The sequence below is a fragment of the Stenella coeruleoalba genome, assembly GCF_951394435.1.
Source record: "Stenella coeruleoalba genome assembly, chromosome: 19".
Classification (NCBI taxonomy): Eukaryota; Metazoa; Chordata; class Mammalia; order Artiodactyla; family Delphinidae; genus Stenella; species Stenella coeruleoalba.
Window position 1 is genome coordinate 2,939,355 of NC_137165.1, and position 24,190 is coordinate 2,963,544.

The following is a 24,190-nucleotide window of genomic DNA, read 5'->3' on the forward strand; positions in this document are numbered from 1 at the left end:
CACGCGCACCAACGAAGACCCAATGCAGCCAAAAATAAATTTTAAAAACAAAAAAAATCAGGAAGTCTATTTTATATGAAAAATAAAATCCATAAAGCTGGAATAGAAGGTGTTATATAAATGAAAACCATTTAGCAGCATTTTTACACTAATGTACACTACCTGAGGTTCAAAACAAAAGATCCTGAGTTCTTCCAAATCAAAGATTAAATTATACTCAGTGTATCTCAGTGATGGTGTATATTATTGTAGCTCATCCCTTCCGAAACAGAGTATGTCATGTTTGGCAAATAAGTCCATCAAGCCAAAAGTTATACTTACTGGAATATTCCACTCCTTAATTATGTCAAATAACTATTAGGTGATCAAAGCACACATCCCATTGATTCTTTTATCTAAAATTTTATACCTTCAATAGATTCAATCTCATTATTTAAAAATAACTACAACATTTAACTATTTAACTCACTTAGAGTCCTCCTTTTCATCTTTTTCTTCTTCATCTTTCTTTTCCTCCTCTTTTTTTTCTGTTTTTTCTGCTTTATCTTCTTCTTTTTCTTCTACTTTTTCTTCTTGTGAAGGTCGGGCAATTTGCTGCTAGAATGAACCATCATTTGTAAAATTGGAAAGTAAAACAAACAGCTCCTCAAATCATAATGATAAATAATAAATATCTATGCAACAAATTTATGATTAACTTATTCACCATCTACAATGTAACTAGGGGTCATGTACTAAAAACGAGTCTAATGCTCTTTAATGTAGTCTATATGTATTGCTTAAAAGGTCACACACACATATAAACACACACAAATGTTCACAGTGTCTGGATCCATCAGACAGGTGACAATGTTAAGATTCCACTTAGAAATCTGAGGTTGGTACTCTCTCTTTGTAATTCCCACATCTAATCTGTCACTTACACATTTCAATTCTACTTGAAATTTGATAATTTGTCAAACCATCCCCCCGGTATTAGATCCTTAATATGTTCCCAAATTTTTCATCATTATGGATAATACTACAAGAAACCTCTTTATGCTTTTACTCTTTTGGGGAAACATTCATTTACTGGAAGAGTAGACAGCCATGGCCATTATTAAGACTGAAGCGATTTAGGTTAAGTATTATGGATATAATAAACTAAAAAGTAAAACACTCAAATATGCCTAAACTGTAATTACAACTCTGTAATCGTAAATATGTATATAAAAAAGACGAAGATAATAAGATTATGGACCCTTTTAACTCTGATGTCTCATTTGCTAAACCTGAGAAAAGTGAAATGAAACTGTGGTGTTTTAATTACGAAATCAAACAGCCTAACCGAATAGGACCGGACTCCAGCTCCCCCGCAGCACGCGGCCGACCAGCCCAGGTGTACCTTTGCCCACACGGTCTGCGCCCGGGCTGCCCTCAGCACACCCAGCATTTTCATGCCTTTGCTCAGAATAGAGTAAAATCTTCCTCAACTTCCGATAGCATCTCACAGTCTTCTACCACCTCCCCAGAACTACAATCTAGCTTCTTCCTTAAGACACCTGGCCTCTCCAGAAGGGGGCCTCTCCAGAAGGGGGCGTCTCCAGAATGGGGACCCCTTCTGGAGAGGCCTCCTTCTAACATATGGAGGAAGAATCTAAACTCTTCTTGCTCCCCACTGCCACTTCCAGAACACTGCTCAGCTGCGGTATTTAAAAACCTCCTGTTACAAATTTCAGAAAATCTACCTATGACACCTTGTTTCCTCTTCTGGTGTTACAGATTGACTCTCAAAGACTCCCAGGAGCACAGAGATTACTTTATCACATGGCTCGTTATGCCATGTCATTATTCTTCAGATTTCAAGATGCCTGTCAATGCCTTTTCTATCAACACGATATCCTACGTGTGAAATACTTTCAGGTCATTGCCATTCAGTCTCCCACAGGGAGTCACCACAGCCATCCTCGGTGGGCACTGCCCCCCCCCCGACCCTATAATCTGACAGTGTGCCCCGCAACCACCACCACTCACATCCGTCCCAGCCCACATCTCCACTGTCGCCAGTCCAGTCCTGCTTTTTGTCCTCATCACCATCTACAATCCCTTGATGCTAAGAAATTTTCACAGCCCACCAAGAACAGCATCCACTCTTCCACTCTGACCCCAGCTAAATCGTTTCAATACCATGATTCCCTCACTTACCTTACCTGACCTTCCCAGGTTCTTACCCTGGCTAACTGCCAGTTTCCTTTTCTTCTAAGTATGTATTATTGCTAGAGAAAACTAAGAAATCAGGAAGATTTTAATGGATACTTTCCAAGCATGACTAGCTCTCCTTTACAACTGGGAATGTTTTATTCATCTGACTCCCTAGCACATCACAGTGATCCCAAGATCTGTCTGAAATGCTAATAACCTCACCCTGCCCGCCACAAACGTAGCATTCATCTGTCATTCTGAACCAACAAAATGACATACCAACAACAAACTCTGCCCCCTGCCTAGCAAGTGGGCTACGTAACCCAGAAAACGGTTTACAGCCCTAAGAAGTCATGGGGAGGTGTCAACTCAGCTGAAGATAAGAAAAGAGGTCTACCGTCCCTTAGACTTGAACAACACATATAACCGTATTCCCCGAATACTCTTCTGCTTCTAATGCCGACCCGGGTTTTGAAATAAGCAAGCAATCCCCCACGTGCCCTGATGCCTGAAACCATCCCACAGCTGACTGGCCCCTCCTGCAGTGCTGGTGGCTGAGAGGCAAGGGCAGCACCTGTTTCGACCAGTCAAAGGGAAGAAGAGGGCAGGATCCCTCCAGAAACGCAGCCCCCAGTTCTGCAGAGTGTGTGCGAATGAGCCAAAGAAACTGCTGGGGCTGCCAGACAGTCTGCAGAAGCGTGTGCACCTCCAGAGCAGAGCCCCACACTGAGCAGCAGCGAGTGGAGAGGGATGTGAGGGAGGCCCGAGATTGTGGACAGCACTTAACCCGGGAGACAAGCATCAAGACCCACAGCAAGGATGGCCATGGACACTAAGAAAGGAAGGAACAAACTCTGGTTTTCACAAGAAGTGGCTGGCACTGCTTCTGTTTCAGGCAGATCTGTAAAGGAAAGAGCCAGCCCCCATGGTCTAGGACGGAGGTTACAGGCCACATACCTCAACCCTTGCCAGCAAGCTGGCTGGAGCAGAAGCCCATGGTTTCAAAAGGAAACTCTTCAAAGGACTCTAAGAGACACAGGCGCTCCCATGAGCTTCTTGTCCAGGTTTCTCCCTCCTTAAGCCCAACACTTGATAGTCAATTAAAAAAAAGTCTCGGGCTTCCCTGGTGGCGCAGTGGTTGAGAGTCCGCCTGCCGATGCAGGGGACATGGGTTCGTGCCCCGGTCCGGGAGGATCCCACATGCCGCAGAGCAGCTGGGCCCGTGAACTATGGCCGCTGGGCCTGTGCATCCGGAGCCTGTGCTCCGCAACGGGAGAGGCCACAACAGTGAGAGGCCCGCGTACCGGAAAAAAAAAAAAAAAAAAAAAGTCTCATTCTGTTAGGGAGGTTCTCCCAACATGAAACATTCCTGCCAAACAATAAGCTATTCACTCTGAATGGCAGAGCACGTTATAAAACAAAATAAAAATTCCAATGAAAAAAAGTGAAAGTTACATGTATTTCATGAAAATAAATGAAGAATAGGGTCAATTTCAGCAGGGTCCTCTCTAGCAAGATCAAATGCTAGGGCTTCCCTGGTGGCACAGTGGTTAAGAATCTGCCTGCCAACGCAGGGGACACAGGTTCAAGCCCTGGTCCGGGAAGATCACACATGCTGCGGAGCAGCGAAGCCCGTGTGCCACAACTACTGAGTCTGAGCTCTAGAGCCCGCGAGCCACAACTACTGAGCCCGTGTGCCACAACTACTAAAGCCCGTGCGCCTAGAGCCCGTGCTCTGCAGCAAGAGAAGCCACCGCAATGAGAAGCCCACACACCGCAACGAAGAGTAGCCCCCGCTCGCCGCAACTAGAGAAAGCCCACACGCAGCAACAAACACCCAACGCAGCCAAAAATACATTAAATAAATAAATTTTGAAAAGAAATATATTTAAAAAAAAAGAAAAAAGAAAGATCAAATGCTAGCTTATGCTGAGATTTATTACTACTACATCTGACTGGGTGTCTAACTCATATATATTTGTTAAAATGCTCAGGTCTTTAGAAAACAAATAAATAAAGGAATTCCCATTCAGCAGACAATGAAGTTGCCAAAAAGTGAAATGACCAAATTTAAGAACAAGGAGCTAGTTAAATAACAATGTACAAGAAACAGAAAAAATGAAGTACTTCAGCCACTGAGGTTTTTTTAAAGTACTTCAGGCAGTAAACAGAAAATATCTTATGCCAGTCTTATCAAAGTATATTAATAAACTAATGCCTTTAAAGCAACTGAATTGGAGACTACTTTCCTGAAGAGTGAAAGCTGTCGATCACCAAGAAGCATGTTTGGTTGAAGGCAACAAAGGCGGTAGCTGCTGCCCTTTACTTACTGGGCGGTACCTACACTCTGGGTACTGCACACACAACTAGTCTCCTATAAACCCTGCAAGGTAAGAACCAGTGCTCACAGATGTCACTCCCACAGATGTCACCAAGTGAAGGGACACTAGAGTGTCACAGAACAAAGAAGCAGAGCATTTGGGGATCTAAAGCTCCTTCCATTATACCCAATTCTTTAACTGTCTAAATCACCCTTTCTAACTAGTGTATAACTAACGGTTTAGTCAAAAACTCCTCCAACTTCAACAATTACTACATTTACATAAGTATATGCTTTCTGAACACCTCTGGGGAATAAAAACACGCTGGCACAGTTAAAGGGGAAGATGTTGTCGGCATGAAGGGAGAGTACAAATTCTTGTAAGAGCCCTCGAAGATCTGGAAATGAAAAATGTGGTTTCAAAACAATGACTTGCTTTACTGCAGGTCACGAGCAGGTGCCACAGGAATCCCATCTGCACAGTGACAGACTTATTACGTGGGAGTTTATGCTGGAAAGTGAGATGGAATTATTACTTCTAACAAAAATGTTGCACACAAAATCAAGTTACTACTTGGCATGGTATTTACAATTCTAGATCCCAAACAGTAAAGCCAAAGAGGGGCTTTTGGTTTATAATCTTTGATAAGCATTCACTGCTTCAACTACAATTGATAAAGAACCACACTCATCCCCGTCATGGGATGCCAACAAGCTGGACTGTAACAATGGTTTGGGCAGAGTAGCCAACAGAATTTTTGAGAAAAGAGTTAAAACTTTTGCCAACAATAATCTCTGAACACAACTGTAACAAAATTATGATTATCTCTCATTTCCCGATGATTCTAAGATTAAAACTCATTTTCTGCGTAAATAATACGCAAGGTCCCCTATGGCAACAGCAATGTTAAAAATCACACCTCACGGGCTTCCCTGGTGGCGCAGTGGTTGAGAGTCCGCCTGCAAATGTAGGGGACGCAGGTTTGTGTCCTGGTCCAGGAAGATCCCACATGCCGCGGAGCGGCCGGGCCCGTGAGCCATGGCCGCTGAGCTTGCGCGTCTGGAGCCTGTGCTCGGCGACGGGAGAGGCCACAACAGTGAGAGGCCCGTGTACCGCCAAAAAAAAAAAAAAAAAAAAAAAAAAACATACCTCACAGCTGTGGAATCTCTCAGCCAACAGCATACTACATATTCATCTGCTGAATAAAAATTACTTCCTACAGGTAAGCAGCTGGGAGTGGGGGAGGGGCGAAGCAATCAAAGCCTGAAAGGATGCAGTGCACACGTCAGAGGAATAAATCTGGAATAAATGTCTAATCACTCGGGATGACCCGAGGTAATTCTTACTCATTCAAACTTGACTGCATAATAGAGCAGTAGAGTGATTTTCAAATTAGTCGGATCTCTATACCTGCCAGAGTAAAAATATCCATTTAAAAATTTTTAACTTGTAACTAGATTCTTTTTTTTTTTAAAGTCTTCTGGGGGAATTCCCTGGCGGTCCAGTGGTTAGGACTCCGAGCTTCCACTGCTGGGGGCCTGGGTTCGATCCTTGGTCAGGGAACTAAGATCCCACAAGCCACGTGGCATGGCAAAAAAAAAAAAAGAGTCTTTCTGAACTTTTTTCTATATAGAAAATTCTCTATTTCCAACCGAGACCTTCTTCCTAAACTGCAGACTTCTGTATCTAACCTCCCACTCTACATCTCCATGTGGACAAAGTCTAACAGGTATTTAAAATCTAGTACGTGCTGATTATCCCCCCAAATCCGCTCCTCCTTCCACCTTGCCCGTCACAGTCAACAGCAACTCCAGCAGCCAAGACAGCCTATCTCTGCTAATCATCCTTGCATCCCCACAATCACTCCATCAGCAAAACCCACTGGCCTTACCTCCAAAAACATACCCAGAACCTGACCAGTTCTCCCCAGCTCCCACGATAGCCTGGTCCAAGCCACTGAAATTACTAAAATAACCCCTAACTGGCCTCCCCTACATTAGACTCTCAACAGAGCAGCCAGAAGGCTCCTGTCACAAATGAAACCTGAGGTGACTCTTCTGCTGAAAAGTCTGATGGCCTCCCCTCTCCTCTGGTATCAGCGCCCATCACTCGGTTCCACAGGAGAGAGCAAACACAACCCAACACTACCTACCTCTGAAAAACTGTCCAAGTATTTCGACACAAGCAACTAAGAAACAGAGGTAAGATTCTTTTGGTCTGAGATAGTAGTTTAAGTCCATCATTTAACTCCCTCCCCTTCCAAGTTCCCAGTGAATCAACCAAAGAAATATAAAAGTAGATGGAAAATCTTCAGGGTGGCAGGACTAGACTATCAGAAAGGCTACCCAAAACGAAACTGAGCCTAGCCAGGGGCAAGCATCCCAAGGTTCAGGTCCAAGTGAGGGTACACACGGACCACCTTGGCTCTGCACATACGTCCTGAGATGTGGGAAGGGTGCTAGCACAGAGGACAAGTGGTGCAGAAGAAAACACCACCGTGGCTCGAACTGCACAGGGACACATACGTCCCAGCAAGGAATGAAATGCTGCCCCAGATAACTTTAGGATAGAAAGCCGATGTTTCAGAGTAACAGAGACACTCCCCGTCACACAAAACTTCCTGCTCTGTCACCACAAGCGATAGACTGCTAACCCGGCAAAGGTGAGGTATAATATAAATCAAATTATCCCCTGAGTTTATCTGGGATTGAAAAAATTAAACAGTAATACATATAATTTCTAAAAAGAAATGTTATAAATACTACTTTGTAATTAGGAATAAAGCTATTGTTAAAAATTAGTAGCTGAGAGGGCAAACAGCAGAAGCAAGAAGAACTACAATCCTGCAGGCTGTGGAACGAAAACCACATTCGCAGCAAGACAGACAAGATGAAAAGGCAGAGGGCTATGTACCAGATGAAGGAACAAGATAAAACCCCAGAAAAACAACTAAATGAAGTGGAGATAGGCAATCTTTCAGAAAAAGAATTCAGAATAATGACAGTGAAGATGATCCAGGACCTCAGAAAAAGAATGGAGGCAAAGATCGAGAAGATGCAAGAAATGTTTAACAAAGACCTAGAAGAATTAAAGAACAAACACCTAGAAGAACAGAGGTGTTCATCTCTGTTCAAACAGAGATGAACAATACAAAAACTGAAATGAAAACTACAGTAGAAGGAATCAATAGCAGAATAACTGAGGCAGAAGAACGGATAAGTGACCTGGAAGACAGAATGGTGGAATTCACTGCCATGGAACAGAATAAAGAGAAAAGAAGGAAAAGAAATGAAGACAGCATAAGAGACCTCTGGGACAACATTAAACGTAACAACATTCGCATTATAAGGGTCCTAGAAGGAGAAGAGAGAGGGAAAGGACCCAAGAAAATATTTGAAGAGATTATAGTCGAAAACTTCTCTAACGTGGGAAAGGAAATAGCCACCCAAGTCCAGGAAGTGCAGAGAGTCCCAGGCAGGATAAACCCAAGGAGAAACACGCGGAGACACACAGTAATCAAACTGACAAAAATTAAGGACAAAGAAAAATTATTGAAAGCAACAAGGGAAAAACGACAAATAACATACAAGGGAACTCCCATAAAGTTAACAGCTGATTTCTCAGCAGAAACTCTACAAACCAGAAGGGGGCAGCACGATATGATGAAAGGGAAGAAACTACAACCAAGATTACTCTACCCAGCAAGGATCTCATCCAGATTCAATGAAGAAATCAAAAGTTTTACAGATGGGCTTCCCTGGTGGTGCAGTGGTTGGGAGTCCGCCTGCCGATGCAGGGGACGCGGGTTCGTGCCCCGGTCCGGGAGGATCCCGCGTGCCGCGGAGCAGCTGGGCCCGTGGGCCGTGGGCACTAGGTGGGCGCTGGGCCTGCGCGTCCGGAGCCTGTGCTCCGCAGCGGGAGAGACCACAGCAGTGAGAGGCCCGCGTACCACACACACACAAAAAGTTTTACAGACAAGCAAAAGCTAAGAGAATTCAGCACCACCAAACCAGCTCTACAACAAATGCTAAAGGAACTTCTCTAAGTGGGAAACACAAGAGAAGAAAAGGACCTACAAAAAACAGCTCATAACAATTAAGAAAATGGTAACAGGAACATACATATTGATAACTACCTTAAACGTGAATGTATTAAATGCTCCAAACAAAAGACACAGTCTTGCTGGATGGATACAAAAACAAGACCCATATATATGCTGTCCACAAGAGACCCACTTCACACCTAGGGACACATTCAGACTGAAAGTGAGGGGATAGAAAAAGATATTCCATGCAAATGGAAATCAAAAGAAAGCTGGAGTAGCAATACTCATATCAGATAAAAGAGACTTTAAAATAAAGAATGTTACAAGAGACAAGGAAGGACACTACATAATGATCAAGGGATCAATCCAAGAGGAGACATAACAATTATAAATATATATGCGCCCAACATAGGAGCACCTCAATACATAAGGCAACTGCTAACAGCTATAAAAGAGGAAATCGACAGTAACACTGTAATAGTGGGGGACTTTAACACCTCACTTACACCAATGGACAGATCATCCAGACAGAAAAGGAAACACAAGCTTTAAATGACACAACAGACCAGACAGATTTAATTGATATTTATAGGACATTCCATCCAGAGACAGCAGATTACACTTTCTTCTCAAGTGCGCACGGAACATACTCCAGGATAAATCACATCTTGGCTCACAAATCAAGCCTCAGTAAATTTAAGAAAATTGACATCATATCAAGCATCTTTTCTGACTACAACACTATGAGATTAGAGATCAGTCACAGGGAAAAAAATGTAAAAAACACAAACACATGGAGGCTAAACAATACGTTACTAAATAACCGAGAGATCACTGAAGAAATCAAAGAGGAAATCAAAAAATACCTAGAGACAAATGACAACGAAAACACGACGATCCAAAACCTATGGGATGCAGCAAAAGCAGTTCTAAGAGGGAAGTTTATAGCAATACAAGCCTAACTCAAGAAACAAGAAATATCTCAGATAAACAATCTAACCTTACACCTAAAAGAACTAGAGAAAGAAGAACAAACAAAACCCAAAGTTAGGAAACGGAAAGAAATCATTAAGATGAGAGCAGAAATAAATGAAATAGACACAAAGAAAACAATAGCAAAGATCAATAAAACTAAAAGCTGGTTCTTTGAGAACATAAACAAAATTAATAAACCATTAGCCAGATTCATCAAGAAAAAGAGGGAGAGGACTCAAATCAGTAAAGTTAGAAATGAAAAAGGAGAAGTTACAACAGACACCACAGAAATACAAAGCATCCTAAGAGACTACTACAAGCAACTCTATGCCAATAAAATGGACATCCTGGAAGAAATGGACAAATTCTTAGAAAGGTATAACCTTCCAAGACTGAACCAGGAAGAAATAGAAAATATGAACAGACCAATCACAAGTAATGAAATTGAAACTGATTAAAAATCTTCCAACAAACAAAAGTCCAGGACCAGATGGCTTCACAGGTGAATTCTACCAAACATTTAGAGAAGAGCTAACACCCATCCTTCTCAAACTCTTCCAAAAAACTGCAGAGGAAGGAACACTCCCAAACTCATTCTATGAGGCCACCATCACCTTGATACCAAAACCAGACAAAGATACTACAAAAACAGAAAATTACAGACCAATATCACTGATGAATATAGATGCAAAAATCCTCAACAAAATACTAGCAAACAGAATCCAACAACACATTAACAGGATGATACACCATGATCAAGTGGGATTTATCCCAGGGATGCAAGGATTCTTCAATACATGCAAATCAATCAATGTGATACACCATATTAACAAACTGAAGAATAAAAACCATATGATCATCTCAATAGATACAGAAAAAGCTTTCGACAAACTTCAACACCCATTTATGATGAAAACTCTCCAGAAAGTGGGCATAGAGGGAACCTACCTCAACATAATAAAGGCCATATAGGACAAACGCACAGCAAACATCATTCTCAATGGTGAAAAGCTGAAAGCATTTCCTCTAAGATCAGGAACAAGACAAGGATGTCCACTCTCACCACTATTATTCAACATAGCTTTGGAAGTCCTAACCTTGGCAATCAGAGAAGAAAAAGAAATAAAAGGAATACAAATTGGAAAAGAATAAGTAAAACTGTCACTGTTTGCAGATACATTGAGAATCCTAAAGATGCCACCAGAAAACTACTAAAGCTAATCAATGAATTTGGTAAAGCTGCAGGATACAAATTAATGCACAGAAATCTCTTGCATTCCTATACACTAATGATGAAAAATCTGAAAGAGGAATTAAGGAAACACTCCCCTTTACCACTGCAACAAAAAGAATAAAATACCTAGGGATAAATCTACCTAAGGAGACAAAAGACCTGTATGCAGAAAACTGTAAGATACTGATAAAAGAAATTAAAGATGATACAAACAGATGGAGAGATATACCATGTTCCTGGATTGGAAGAATCAATTAAAAAAAAAAATTAGTAGCTGAAACTTGTTTAAGATGCTGGTGGGCTCTACCATCTCTGGCTAAAGGACCCTGACTCCACTTTCTCTGTGGGAAGTGGGGAGATGCCCTGACTCCTCTGGTGCAACAGAGTTTCCCACATCACCGCCAATGTCCAACCTGCCATTCAGATAGTTGGTTAGCCCTTCCTGGAGCTCTGTAGCCACTGCTCTGTCTCTGCAACACTGGCTGCTGCACCAGCAGGCCCTTCCCTCCCTTCTGATTCCCAGCAGCCCCGCCACCGTTCCTCGGCGCCCTCTCTAAGCAAACCTTACAAACAAGGGGACGCCTGTGCTCTGCAGCGTGTAGCCCCGCACCCCGTGCCCCTCGCTCACTACAGTCTTAGTCCTGGCCCCTCACCCACCCACCGCAGCTCACTTGACCTCTAGCAGGGTTTTACACAGTTGACTCATGAAACACTCTATACTTTTTTTGACCAAGAAATACTGCTTCTGATGAGTGTGTCATCACATCTTGTCAGGTGGCATTGTTTTGGAGAAACAATGACCACACATCATGAGAGAACCTGTATCTGGCGACCGGGGTGACCAGGGAAGGGAAGGCGGGGGACTGTGTGAGGGAACCAGAAGAGCGTCAGGAATGCTGAAGATGGCAGCAGCCGTCCACGCCCACACGTGCCACGCATCCTGCAAGCGGTCTCAGGGTGTGGGGCGCACAGGAAGAACAGATGGGAGCTGTGACGGTGGCTGAGCAGCTACTTGAAGGAAAAGAGTTTCTAAAGTACTGAACTGCGACTGTGAAAACACATACTGCACTGCATTAAAAACAATCTTTTGAGGTCAAGTGCTTTAACCCCAGAAATAAAGTTAACCTGAAACACAATCAGGTCCCAGGTATTTCAGTAAACAACCCTGTACTCTAGTCACCATGCTGTACTTCTCACTTCTCTCCCTTACTCTACCTGTCCCCTCCACAGACAAAAGGACTGGTAAAGGTGGTATATTTAATAGGCTGTCACGGTTCTCATATTTAATTACATTATTATTGTTAACTCTGACATGCACAATTTCGACAGCATGAAAATATAAAACTTCTCATTAATTTTGTTATACTAGAAACTTAAAATGCATTCAAAGTAGAAAATACAACACATTAAATATATATTCAAAATAATAAAAACATGCTCATAACATTCTAATTAATTTAACAGAAATGTCAATTCCTAAAGTACACCTTACTACATAAAAGGCTCCTATTATAAAATTTTTCATCTTCATATTTCCACCAACCCTGAAATTGTTTCATACAATAATGAAACATACCTGGTTTCTTCCTCTGCGTTTTCCATAGTTCCTTCTTACTAGGGCTTTATAATTCTCATTTTTCTTGGTTAAGTAGTAATATAAAACACAATCAGGAACACTCTACCCAAAAAAAAATCATTTTTGAGGGTCCAATGAAATAAAATTTTTTAAAAGTATCAAGTAACACTTTCAAGGAAAATCTCTAGTGTTCTCAAAGTATAAAATGAGGAAAACCACAAATGGCTAGCTTTTTAAGGCATATCTAGGCTGTAAAAATACATATATATAGTGTGTACTATCTTGATGGATAATTATAGCTGTCTTAATACAAATTATGTAAAAGATACCAGGAACTATCAGAAACATTCAAGCACTTTCTTCTTTACGAGTAACTAAATTCTCTTTCTTCCTCTATATACGTAAATATTCAAAATGTCTCACTTTGCTCACAAACCCACCATCCAATCCACTGTGAAAAAATTTCAGGAAAAATCAGGACTCTTGAAATTTTAATTAGAAGTTTAATGAGGTTCAAAAAACATTGTAACCTATGTTTTTTTACGGAAATATAATATCAGGTCATTTTTGATTAACCATGAAAATTAGTCTGTGTTCTGTGCTTAGAATTGGTCATCATATAATTGTAAATATCACTATACTATTCCCATGAGAATCTTTTCTGTATCAAGCCCTTTGCAAAAATTCTATTTAACTACTTATATTTCTATTTAACTACTTCTGTGTACTAGGCACAAAAGCTTCAAAGCAGCAACCATCACAAACCTACAGACATTCTCAGTGCAAACCATTTCTTACCTTCCTTTCCAAGTAAGATGCAATTAGTCCAAAGTTTTTTGGATGCTGGATAAACCTGAGTAAAAGAAAAACACACACACACACATTTTAACAACTTAAAAAGAGGGGGAAGCCCTTGGGAATAGAAATATAATGTAGACTAATTTCTAGCGACTCCTAAATGCTAATGTCCTCTTAAAGGGCACAGATTCCTGGGCACCGTCCGCCAGGAACTGACTGGATTGGAATACAGTAGAGCACAGAAATCTGTAACTTTAAAATGCACCCCCCGGTGAACAGGACACCGCTCAGGTTTGGGTACCACTCTTAAAATGACTCCACAACCCTGTTCTTACCTGGGACCTACATTCCCACCCATAAACTTACAGGAAGGTCATATCAAAACTGTCTTTTCTGACTTCCACAGTACCCACTCAAATGCCAAAATGGGGTCAAGTTTTGGGGGAAACAGTTCAATTTACAAGTAAATGCCAATACTTTTCACTAACTTATGTAAGCTTTTTTTTTTTTTTTTTTTTTTCTTTTTTTTGCGGTACGTGGGCCTCTCACTGTTGTGGCCTCTCCCGCTCTGGAGTACAGGCTCCGGATGCACAGGCCCAGTGGCCATGGCCCACGGGGCCAGCCGCTCCACGGCATGTGGGATCCTCCCGGACTGGGGCACGAACCCGTGTCCCCTGCATCAGCAGGCGGACTCCCAACCACTGCGCCACCAGGGAAGCCCTGGAAGCTTCTATTAGAGAGTAATTTAAAATTTAAATTACTTGTCCTTAAAGATCTCCTTCTCATGGTCAGTCCAAACATTCATGAACTGCCTATCTTTATAAATCTTCATAGGGTCCTCCATAAGCCCATTCATGTTAATGAACTTGACCCTTCTCTGTTCTGCATCAAACATCATAGGTGGGATCACAGAGAGCTGTCGCATTTGTTTCTCATTATTCTGAAAAAAAAAGAAAAAAGAATGCAATTTACAGAGAATAAAACTTAAAAAGGGCCGCAGACCAACTGTCTTAATCGACAGTGAAACACCACATATGTACTTTAATGACAACAGCAGTTGTACCATAACATCTAACATACAGTAATTATACATATTATCTAAAAATACTCATTGCATGAATAACAGAGGCAGAGACTACAGTTATTATTTTTTTATAATCCACTACTACAATTTGAGAAGAGTTCTTTCCTTAAAGGAAGCTGATACTTCAAATAATGAATCTTAGACCTAAAGGACACACAGTAATGTCAGGTCACTGAAGTAATGATCTTATGAAGCACTTACTAACATTAATATTGCCTCATTTAAAAAAGTCTTAACATCATTTTAAAGAATAATAAAATAGAAAAATAAGCAGATAGGAACCGAAATCTTAAGGTCATTGATTTTAAATTAACTAAACTTACTTAAGTATTAAACACTTCTTGCTAATCTTACATAATCTTTCCACTGCAAATTTAAGACTATTATCCCTAGAATTTCAACTAAAACTAGGTTACAGGCATACAATTTATTTTTCCCACAGTTTAATTCTGTAAGTTTATAAACACAAACTTCCATGAGAAAACTTTTACCAAAAAGTATAAGTACTGACCTCAATACAAGGCTAGGTTTTTTTCCTGAAACTCTTCTCCTAGAAGCGGACATTGCCTTAGAGTAAAGTCCTTACAAAGGTTCTAATTTTATGGGTACTCTCAATCAGTCTGAACACCAAAGTGTGTTGGTTGAAATCACCTCACCTGATACTAGTTTTGGCTGTTTACAGAAGCCCCCCTTATAGAATCAGTCAAAAAGTGAGCAAAGAAATTTCACAGAGTTAGTCATCACTGCAGAGATTATGGCCACAAATTCTGAAATGTATAGCAATATAATAATTGTCTTCATTACTTAAGAGGACCACGATGTTCAAATAAGCATGACTTTCAGAATTTAGAGATGAGGTTTTTTAAAAGCCATATTATAAAACCAAAACTAGCAAAACTCAATATATGGTTTTTGGACCGACCTTCAGAGATAGTTTGAAAACAGCTACAAAGATTCACTGTTAGGAACAGAAATTTATTCTTATTCAGAACTGATTTATTAATATCAGATCAGATCTCAGCTGGCTAGAGATCACACTCCGGACATCCCCCCAAACCTCAGGTCCACAACCCAACATACAAACACCTGCAAAGTACACGCTCCTTTGTTCTTTTAGGAAACGGCACCAGCAGCTCAGTCCTCTAACCTGCTCTTCTTTCTCATCCCACACTTGTCCTGTCCACTCTGCCTTCTACAAATCTCTCCACCAGGCCCTTCCTACACATTTCTACCACTGTCGCCCTGACTCAGGTCCTTATTTTTATCATAACAGCCTCCTCACCTCTTTCCAGGCCTCCCTGCTGCCAAAGCCGTCTTCGTAAAAATGGCATAGGGCGGCCTTGTTTAAAACCTTCGACGGTTGGCCACAAACTTTGGAACAATTCAAACGCCATAAGTGTTCCCTCAGTTATATACAAATAAACCCTTAGTTTATGGGGTATGAAGCTAAAATGCCTGAATAATTAATCAATTAATTTGAATTAAATCAATTAACTGTCTTACCTCCTGTTCAGAGAGCCCATCAATAATTTCAGAAATCTCATGTTCACTCCTAGCAATGGTGGCTGAAAGACCAGCTCCCCTCTGCCCAACTCTAAATATGAGGGAGAAATTTTAGATATATTTAAAGGCCTTTTATAAAGAAGACATATCAGTTAGATTACTTTTACGTCGATTTCTTTTCTGAATGGGACTTTTTAATCAACTAGAAGTCAGAGAAGAAACCTAAAATGCTACTGAGAAACTACTTTTAAGTAATATGTTTAAGCCATTTATCTATAAAATTAGTAACAATTTAAATGGTAAGATTTCTTTTTAAAGGTTACATGTCTAAGTTCCCATGGCAGAACTGTTTATGGGAAACTTCTGGAAAACTACAGTTATTGGTATCATTTTCATCTCAAATAGCATTCTTTTGTCTGCCTTCCAGAGAACAGGATAGCAGACTTAGAAAAATACACAAAACATTTTTAAAGGGATGGGAAAAAAACACAATCATCATCCCTGACAGAAACTTAATTGTGATTAACGGGGCTTTCATGAGACAGTGGAGAAGAAAACTAAAGCTTCTACCTTTGCAAAAGTACTTGTTCTCTAAAAGTAAAAAGAAATCAGAAACTACATACCAATAACAAAGAATTTCTCAATTAGCAATCAATTTAAGAGTTTTGATCATGTTGGGAGGTGACGAAGAACTGTGAGACATGCAAGTCTATTCTTACTGTCATTTCCAAAGGAATGAGCGTTTTCAAGAACTGAAGAATTAATTTCAAAATATTCACTTAAATTTAGATTCAACAGCATGATTAAATATAAAAAATTAATATTAGATTCACTAAGGCATAAACATTGTTAGCTGATAATGAAGTTTTATATTCAAAATAAAAGTTCTTAGACTCACAGACACAGAGAACAGACTTGTGGTTGCCAAGGGGCAGGGGAGGGATGGATTGGGAGTTTGGGATTAGCAGATGCAGACTATTATATAGAATGGATAAACAAGGCCCTACTGTATAGCACAGGGACCTGTATTCAATATCCTGTGATAAACCATAGTGGAAAAGAATATTAAAAAGAATATATATATATGTATAACTGAATCACTTTGCTATATAGCAGAAATTAACACAACACTGTAAATCAACTATACTTCCATTGGGGGAAAAAAGAGGAAAAACATAATAAAATTTCTTTATGAACTTTCTTAATGATTAGATTCAGGTAACAATAAATATTGTGAAGGATCAAAAGTATGATTCAAAGGAAAACAGCATAGCCATTAAACATCAAACCACTTACCGCTGAAACCGTTCTTGCTGTTCTCTTTGTTTTCGAATTTCTGGAAACTGCTTTTCATAATACTCCCTTGTTTTGCTTTCTTTAGCTTTCCTCCGAGGATTATTTTCTATTCTGTCCACTTTTTTCTCCCATGCCTCCATGAGCTGATCATAACGTTGGCAGATTTTTTGCTCCTATTAAATACCCGTAGCAAATTAATAATTAAACTAAACTCTGTGATTCTGACAAACCTAATACTTTAAAGTAAAGGTTACTTCTTAAGGCTAAGTCAGAAGTACATGTGGCCTATGACTCAACTGTGAATGAAAAGCTGTCCTTGATCTGAAAGAAGAGAAAGAAAGGGAGCTGTTTTCTAGGAAAGATCAACACATAGAGCCTATCGTGGCTGGATTTTTTAGTTAATATTAAGACTACACAAATTAACAAACTAAATGATGAGCCACTCTGATAACATTTACATCTTCACTGTCAAAAAAAATGGAAAATGAGAAATAGAAACATGTAAATAGTTCATAATCCCAAAGGCAAGCGGATTAACATTTTGTTGTTATCCTTCCAATAGGTCAGAGAAAACACCCAATTAAACCATCCCTCTACTGCTGGACGTTTTGGTTACTTGCAGTTTTTTCTTACTACAAATAATGCCATATAATGAACATTTTTGACAGTCTGGAAAAGGCAGAAATTGGTTGTTTTTTATGATAAAAAGAAATGCAGTAAACTACATGAAATCGAGAGCGAATGCTTTTAGAGGAAAGAATAATGTATGATCTCATTTTTTAAACAGAGAAGAAGAAAAAAAGAACCGTGCACTACAAGCCCCAGACCGTGGGTGTGAGACAACGAAAGGGCCTGCCACACGGTCAGCTCCAGGAAGCGGCCGCAAGGGGAAAGCACTGCCTTCCCCATGCCCCGTCTCCTCATAGCCTGTCTACTCCTGGGCCTCCACCTGCGCTCAGCTCTATGCCGCCCCCTCGGTCTCATCTGGATTCAAGCAACGGCCTCCTTCCTAAATGACTCCCATGCACCCTGAATGGCATAACCAGATGCAACTTCTTAAAACACAGAGCTCAACATTTCACTTCCTCAGCTCAAACACTTAAAAGCTGCCCTCAGGATCTGTGCACAACCCGGCCCTGGCTTCCCTGCACAGCCTCACTCCTCGCCACCCTCCCAGCTCAGTCCAAGCCCAGCCCCCTCCAACCTGCCACACTCCCTCCACTTCCCAGACCTTCCCGTGAGCTGCTCCCACTGCTTGTGAAAGTCTGCAGGGGACTGGTTTTCCTGTGCAACACCCCTCATGATTCATATCTGCGCCAGCTGTCCCCTTACACGCTCTCATGGTCATCTGTACATCCTGTGCCATCGTAAGACCACAACACTGTAATCGCCTGCAGCCTCATCTACCCCCTTACTCCTTAGGCTCCCTAAGGGCTAAAACCACGTGGCTGCCCGCTCCCTTTGTAGAATAATACATGGGACAAAGGAAATAGCCAATAAGTATTTATTAAGCAAATCAATGAACATATAAACTTCATAACTAAATACCCTGTGAAGTATGAAAACAAAGTCCATGCTTCTGTGTTTGTGTCTCCAGATAGCAAATTTAGCAATTACACCATGATTACAACAAAATGATCAGATAGAAAAAAATACTTTAGCTAATTTCTTAATTATATGTGTATGCTCTTGGCAAAAAAAAAAAAAAAAAAAAAAAAGATTCAAGACCGGTAATTTAAGAAAGTATCTGAAGGACTAGACTGGCAAATTAGAACGCTAGAAGTTATAATACCAAATAAAAGCTGTTGATCCTTAAAATTCATTAAACTGTCAGGTCCTTAAATACAAGGTACAAAGTTCATTTCTGATGTGAATCAAAGAACATCATTTATTCACTAAAAAACAATTTAAATGAATTAATAGTCTGTCTAAAATTAGTAGGAACACACTATAAAAATAAGAATACTGGCATTATATTTTCTGTAACTTAATTTCCATGAAGATTATAACCACAAAATTTTTAGACTGCAAGTCATATAATAAATATGAAAAACGATGTGAATTTGAAAAAGCTGAACTTTAGCTGACCCAGTTTCTAATAAGAAAGAACAGTGATGTCTTATCAGCATGACCATAACTTACCCACATTTGTTTGAGGGTTAAGAGACTAAATGTAGATCATCCTATTTCTCTTTCATATTTTTTTTTAACTACTCACCATTTTCTTTATTTTGGCTAGATGAAAATGTTATACACAGATGACCAAAGAAATTAATTTGATAATGATATTAAATGTGATTTATGACATCAAAGTGTTGCTAGAATTAGATTTATATTTACGTCACATCTATAGTTACTGTCTAAATCAGCACCTGTTCTCATGTGTGATCAAGAACCGTTCTCACTACAATGGGAAAGCGAATGCCTGAAGAAGCGCGGACGGGAAAGTTGCACAAATTTCAGTTAACAAGGATAGGACCTCACCCTTTGTTTTCTTGCATGATTTCTTCTTTTAAAAAATAAAATGAGTTTTTTCCTCATCACCTGGTTTCTAGAAGAGAAAAATATGGTTGTATGACATTAAGAAAAAGTACCATTTAATAATGCATTCACTTTTTTGTTTTCAGAGACACTGAAAAACAAGCGAAGATCACTTAAGTATATATGATGTAATCAAAGTTAACCCTAATTTTTTTCACCCTGCAAAATAAGACTCCTGCAATAATTAGAACTGACTAAAATTCCTCCCATTCTATTGTAAGACTTTAATACAAATAGTTCATTTTTAGTTATTACATTCAATTGTAAGGCAAATATTATTTTCAAGTTCTGATTACACAGTTACTGATTCTCCTTAAGAACCCTCGTGAGATAAACACCTTCGCACACTCTTGGAGGGAGGGGGGCGTAAGAGAAGGCGAAGCTTGTAAAGTTATCTCCTCCCTCAGGTATGTGCTGTCCTCCCTCCTGTGAGAGTGCACCAACACAGAGGCAGCTTCTGCTTTACACAGAAACAACACAATACACTCTAAGACGCCACGGAGGCCAACGTGACAGGACAGGAAGACTTCCCTTATAACTTAGTGTAATAGTTTCACTTTTCAAATTGGAAGCACTGCAACCTTCAAAAACAATGACATGCAGGCTCAGATATAAATATTTATACCCCACCTACTTCCAGAAAGGATTTCAAGCTGATTATTCAAATATAAATACAAAGCCAAGGCAAGTAGGAGTAATTTTTTGGATTATCTGCCACTCAGGACTAACATTGACACTGGCTCCACTCAAATAAGCATGGACAGTCAGGAGCTGGCTATATGGAAAAGTAGCCAAGAGATGAAGAGAATTATTAAAAGGAACGTTTGCTATTTCATACAAAGCAAATGACGGTGATGACAGAATAGCTACTGAACGATCCATACAGATGCATGCAGCTGAGTGAACGGTATTTCACAAGGTGATGTACAGCAGGAGCGTTACCATATATTCAGTTTGCACTCATTGTAATTATGTGCTACTCAAAAGCAAATGACAATCAATAAATATAACTTAAAATGTTTCCTAAGAATTTAAATGAAGAACCCCATCTCAGGACAGTGTGATAAGCACTGTAGTAGGCAATGTAGCTAATATGAAATAAATCAGGGCTGCTCTGCAGCTAATATCAGGGAAAAGACAGAACACAAACATAACGGAAGCTTTGCGGAAAAAAAATCCTTAAAAGTAGCCAACTAGATTTTATCTGCTATTCTCCTTTGTAAAAATGTTAAAACAGAGAAACAGTTCCAAAACAAGGTATATTTTATATGAGTTTTGCCTAACCTACTTCTAAGGGTTGTCAAGCCCATAGCAGCATCTCACAGAAAAATTCTAAGTATATGACTTTTATTATAAACCACTTACTTAACAAAAGTTAAAATTATTCAAATTTCAATTTTTATCATGCATACTACCATGCAAATTATATTTGCCACCAGTTCTGCAAAGTAGTCAACTATTGCACATACTCTCAGTAAGAAAATTTTTTAAAAGAAAAAAAAAGATATATATATATAAATAGCAATGTGCTCATTAGTAACGGTACTAGTAAATAAGTATAATGTTCTGGTTATACTTAATAAAACATATAAAGTAGAAATATCACATTTTTGTTACAAACTAAGAATAATTCATCTAAAATTCTCTTAAAATATGATAATAAAAAAAAAGATACCTATCTAGCTTCCTCTCTTACTTCAATCAGATCAGTAAATTAGGTTTTCTTTTCACTTATTTTCTCATTCCAAAATGTGCATCCATAAAGGCCTGGTGTCTGGGATGAGCAAGGCTAAGCAAACTACAACCTGGAGCAGTCTCCTCACCCACATGAGGTGGCTGAGCGCTTCCAAGGCACCAGGACATGAAATGGCAGAAGGGTCTACAAATACCGTCATTAGCAAGAGTCATGGAAGGGATTTCCCTAGAATAGGATTTTGAATAATGATAAAATGATCCGTGGCACTTCTACTTTGCAATGGCAGATGTGGCTTGGTGGGGGACGGTGTCATCACTAGTCTTAAATGAAAAAGCTTCATTATCTTACTTCATCATGCGCCTTGCAGGTACTCCACTGAAAAAAAGACAAAACAGGAGGCAAAAAATTCAAGCCTCAAGGTAAGCCATTTCAATGTTAAGTATCCACCTTTTTTACTAGCAGATTATAAAACCAGCTAGTTTTATGCAATAATTTATTTCATTTTTTGGCCTCGGAAACTCAAAGCTGTTACCCCAACCCCCAAGAAGCCAGAGGAAGATAACATATAGTAAAACGACAGCAAATTACACAAATCTAAAACACACCTACACTATATTATAACACACCTACACTATATTATAATACTATGTCAGCAGATAACATAAAAATGATCTCTTTATAGAATATACGGTCTTTAACTGAAGAACTCCAAAGATGATCAATACTTACGTCTTGATGTTCTCATGATACACTTTGGTATCTGATGGCTGGTTATAGAGTGGCTATAAAGTAAATCAAACATTTATATACAAAATGTTGTACATCATCTATGAAGAGACAAAGACACAATTTCTATCTCAATGGTAGCCGAGGTACAGTACTACTGGGTCTACACAACAGACGCCCTACCAAAACCTCCAGGCTCAGGTTCCCTGAATAACTCTGTCCACCCCATCTCCTAACAATGCCACTGCTCTAGAAAAGTTCATAAATCCACTGTACCCCATAATAAATTCATTCATAGATTTTTTTAATCTCAAAGGCAAAGGAGGATTTAACACCAATATTACCCTAACAGTATGATTCAAAGAGCTTTCTATTTCTGTTCTTAATTCTTTCTCCTTCTAACCGAGTGATTAAATGGCTGCTCAGGCAAAAACACAATCAGGAAAATGCTTCTGCAAAGGTAACCAAGCTCGTGCACATTATTTCAAGCTTATCACCCTTACTGCCCAGCTACATCACTCTCATCCCAAAGTAAATGACTGTATTCCATTATATCCCAAGAAAAACTGCTACAAAAAGAGCACTAGACATGAAAAAAGAAATTTCTTACTTACCAGTTCAACTTTTGGGCCAAGACCTTCAAATATTTTATGAGCTTCTTCTGCTTTTTTCTAGATAAAAACATTATTATATCATATAATTAAAAATAATATTACCTAAATGCAAAATCACTTCCAATTTAATAATATTTACCTAAATACTAATCTACAGTCAAACTTATCCTTATTTCCAAATATTCTTCTTTCATATGATAGCCTGAAATACTCTCTAATTTTATTTTCATAACTCCCTCACAAAATTCAGTCAGATCTGAACATTTGTATTGAAAGCAAAACCTAAAGAATTGGTAAGTTCTTAAAAACAAAAAGATATTAAGATTCCAGGGAGAGGGAACAGAGATTCACTATTAGAAATGAATCCTTCAAACATTTTTAATACTTAAACTCAATGTCTTTATGGTATTTTATGTTTTTAACTTTTCATTAAAGTTGCCAATCTTTACTACGGTAAGCCAAATCGATCTCTTTGAAGAAAAGCTTATAACGAGCATATTTTCCAATTATAAGAAAACCTTAGTAATAACGATAGAGAAAACAACCAGTTTGAATTACTCGAAGTATTCAGTAATAAATAAATGTTGAATTATATACTTTTACATGCCTTTTTCAGAAGTAAAATCATCTAGACCAAAGTGCTATCTATCTAACAGAAATCTACCTTTAATAGACAAATGAAATATAACAAAACTCAATACTAAAGCTGTTTAAGCTGGAATTTGACATCCAGCAAATGTGTCGGGGGTTCTCAGATCTCTCTCTTGCCCCAGCACATGCTCACTAGTAACAACAAGGGCTCACTGCCCGCTGCAGAGACTCCCATGTCCACGCACTGTGGCTGGGAAACTCTCCAGGGCTTCTGATGCAACACACAAATGGGAATGGAACTAATCAGTATCCCCAAGTGTAGAGAAAGATGTTCCCTTAAAATAAACACTATCCTTTTCATTTATCACTTACAATAGTTCAAATATTTATTTAGCATATATTATGTGAAAAGAACTATGTTTAATTAGCAAAGGAAGCTCAAAGTACTGTAACGCACTTTCCAAACTCCGAGAAACTTAAAATGTTATTAAGATGAGAAATAAACATATCAAAAATATCATATACAAAACTATAAAAAAAAACCAATGAACTTGCACAGCTAATGCTATTTCTGTATATAGTTTTAAGTCGATTTGTCAACCTTGGTATTATTAACATTTGGGCCAGACATTTCTTTGCCATGGGCACTGTAGGCTATTCAGCAGTACTCCTGGCCTCTACCCACTAGATGCCAGCAGCATTCCATCCCTCCCCCAAGTTACAACAATCAAAACAATCTGCAGTTGAGAACAATGTTCTAATCTCAAAAAGCCAAAATGTAATTATCACAAAATTTATTAGCTTTAAGGTATATGTTAAATAACACACAAACAGCATAATCACAGATGATAAATTTGGAATTTCTAGCACCTACAGCTGATTCTAGACGACCTTCATTCTCCAACGTTTAAACCTGCTTTCTTGAGGCACTCCACGTTACACAGAGTCTATGCCAAGAACAGGCAGGCTAAGTGAGGCTGTAACAGAGAATACTGAGAGACAAGGGGGA

At 39.3% G+C, this 24,190-nt stretch overlaps 1 protein-coding gene across 15 annotated transcripts in view; it reads right to left on the reverse strand.

Moving 5' to 3' along the window:
- Nucleotides 1–24,190, reverse strand: part of NCOR1 (nuclear receptor corepressor 1) — a gene marked incomplete at its 3' end in the record, with an annotated part of 141,940 nt that overhangs the window by 61,658 nt on the left and 56,092 nt on the right. For 8 of the 15 annotated variants that reach the window (XM_079904393.1, XM_079904394.1, XM_079904387.1 and 5 more), the window contains 10 exons: nucleotides 22,591–22,647; nucleotides 21,980–22,032; nucleotides 21,599–21,625; nucleotides 19,498–19,564; nucleotides 17,014–17,186; nucleotides 15,718–15,808; nucleotides 13,892–14,070; nucleotides 13,131–13,185; nucleotides 12,333–12,434; nucleotides 470–597 (listed from right to left, as the gene is read on the reverse strand). In XM_079904393.1, the coding sequence (XP_079760519.1) occupies nucleotides 470–597; nucleotides 12,333–12,434; nucleotides 13,131–13,185; nucleotides 13,892–14,070; nucleotides 15,718–15,808; nucleotides 17,014–17,186; nucleotides 19,498–19,564; nucleotides 21,599–21,625; nucleotides 21,980–22,032; nucleotides 22,591–22,647 (932 nt within the window). The other 7 variants (XM_079904388.1, XM_079904399.1, XM_079904391.1 and 4 more) reach the window with 4 other exon arrangements.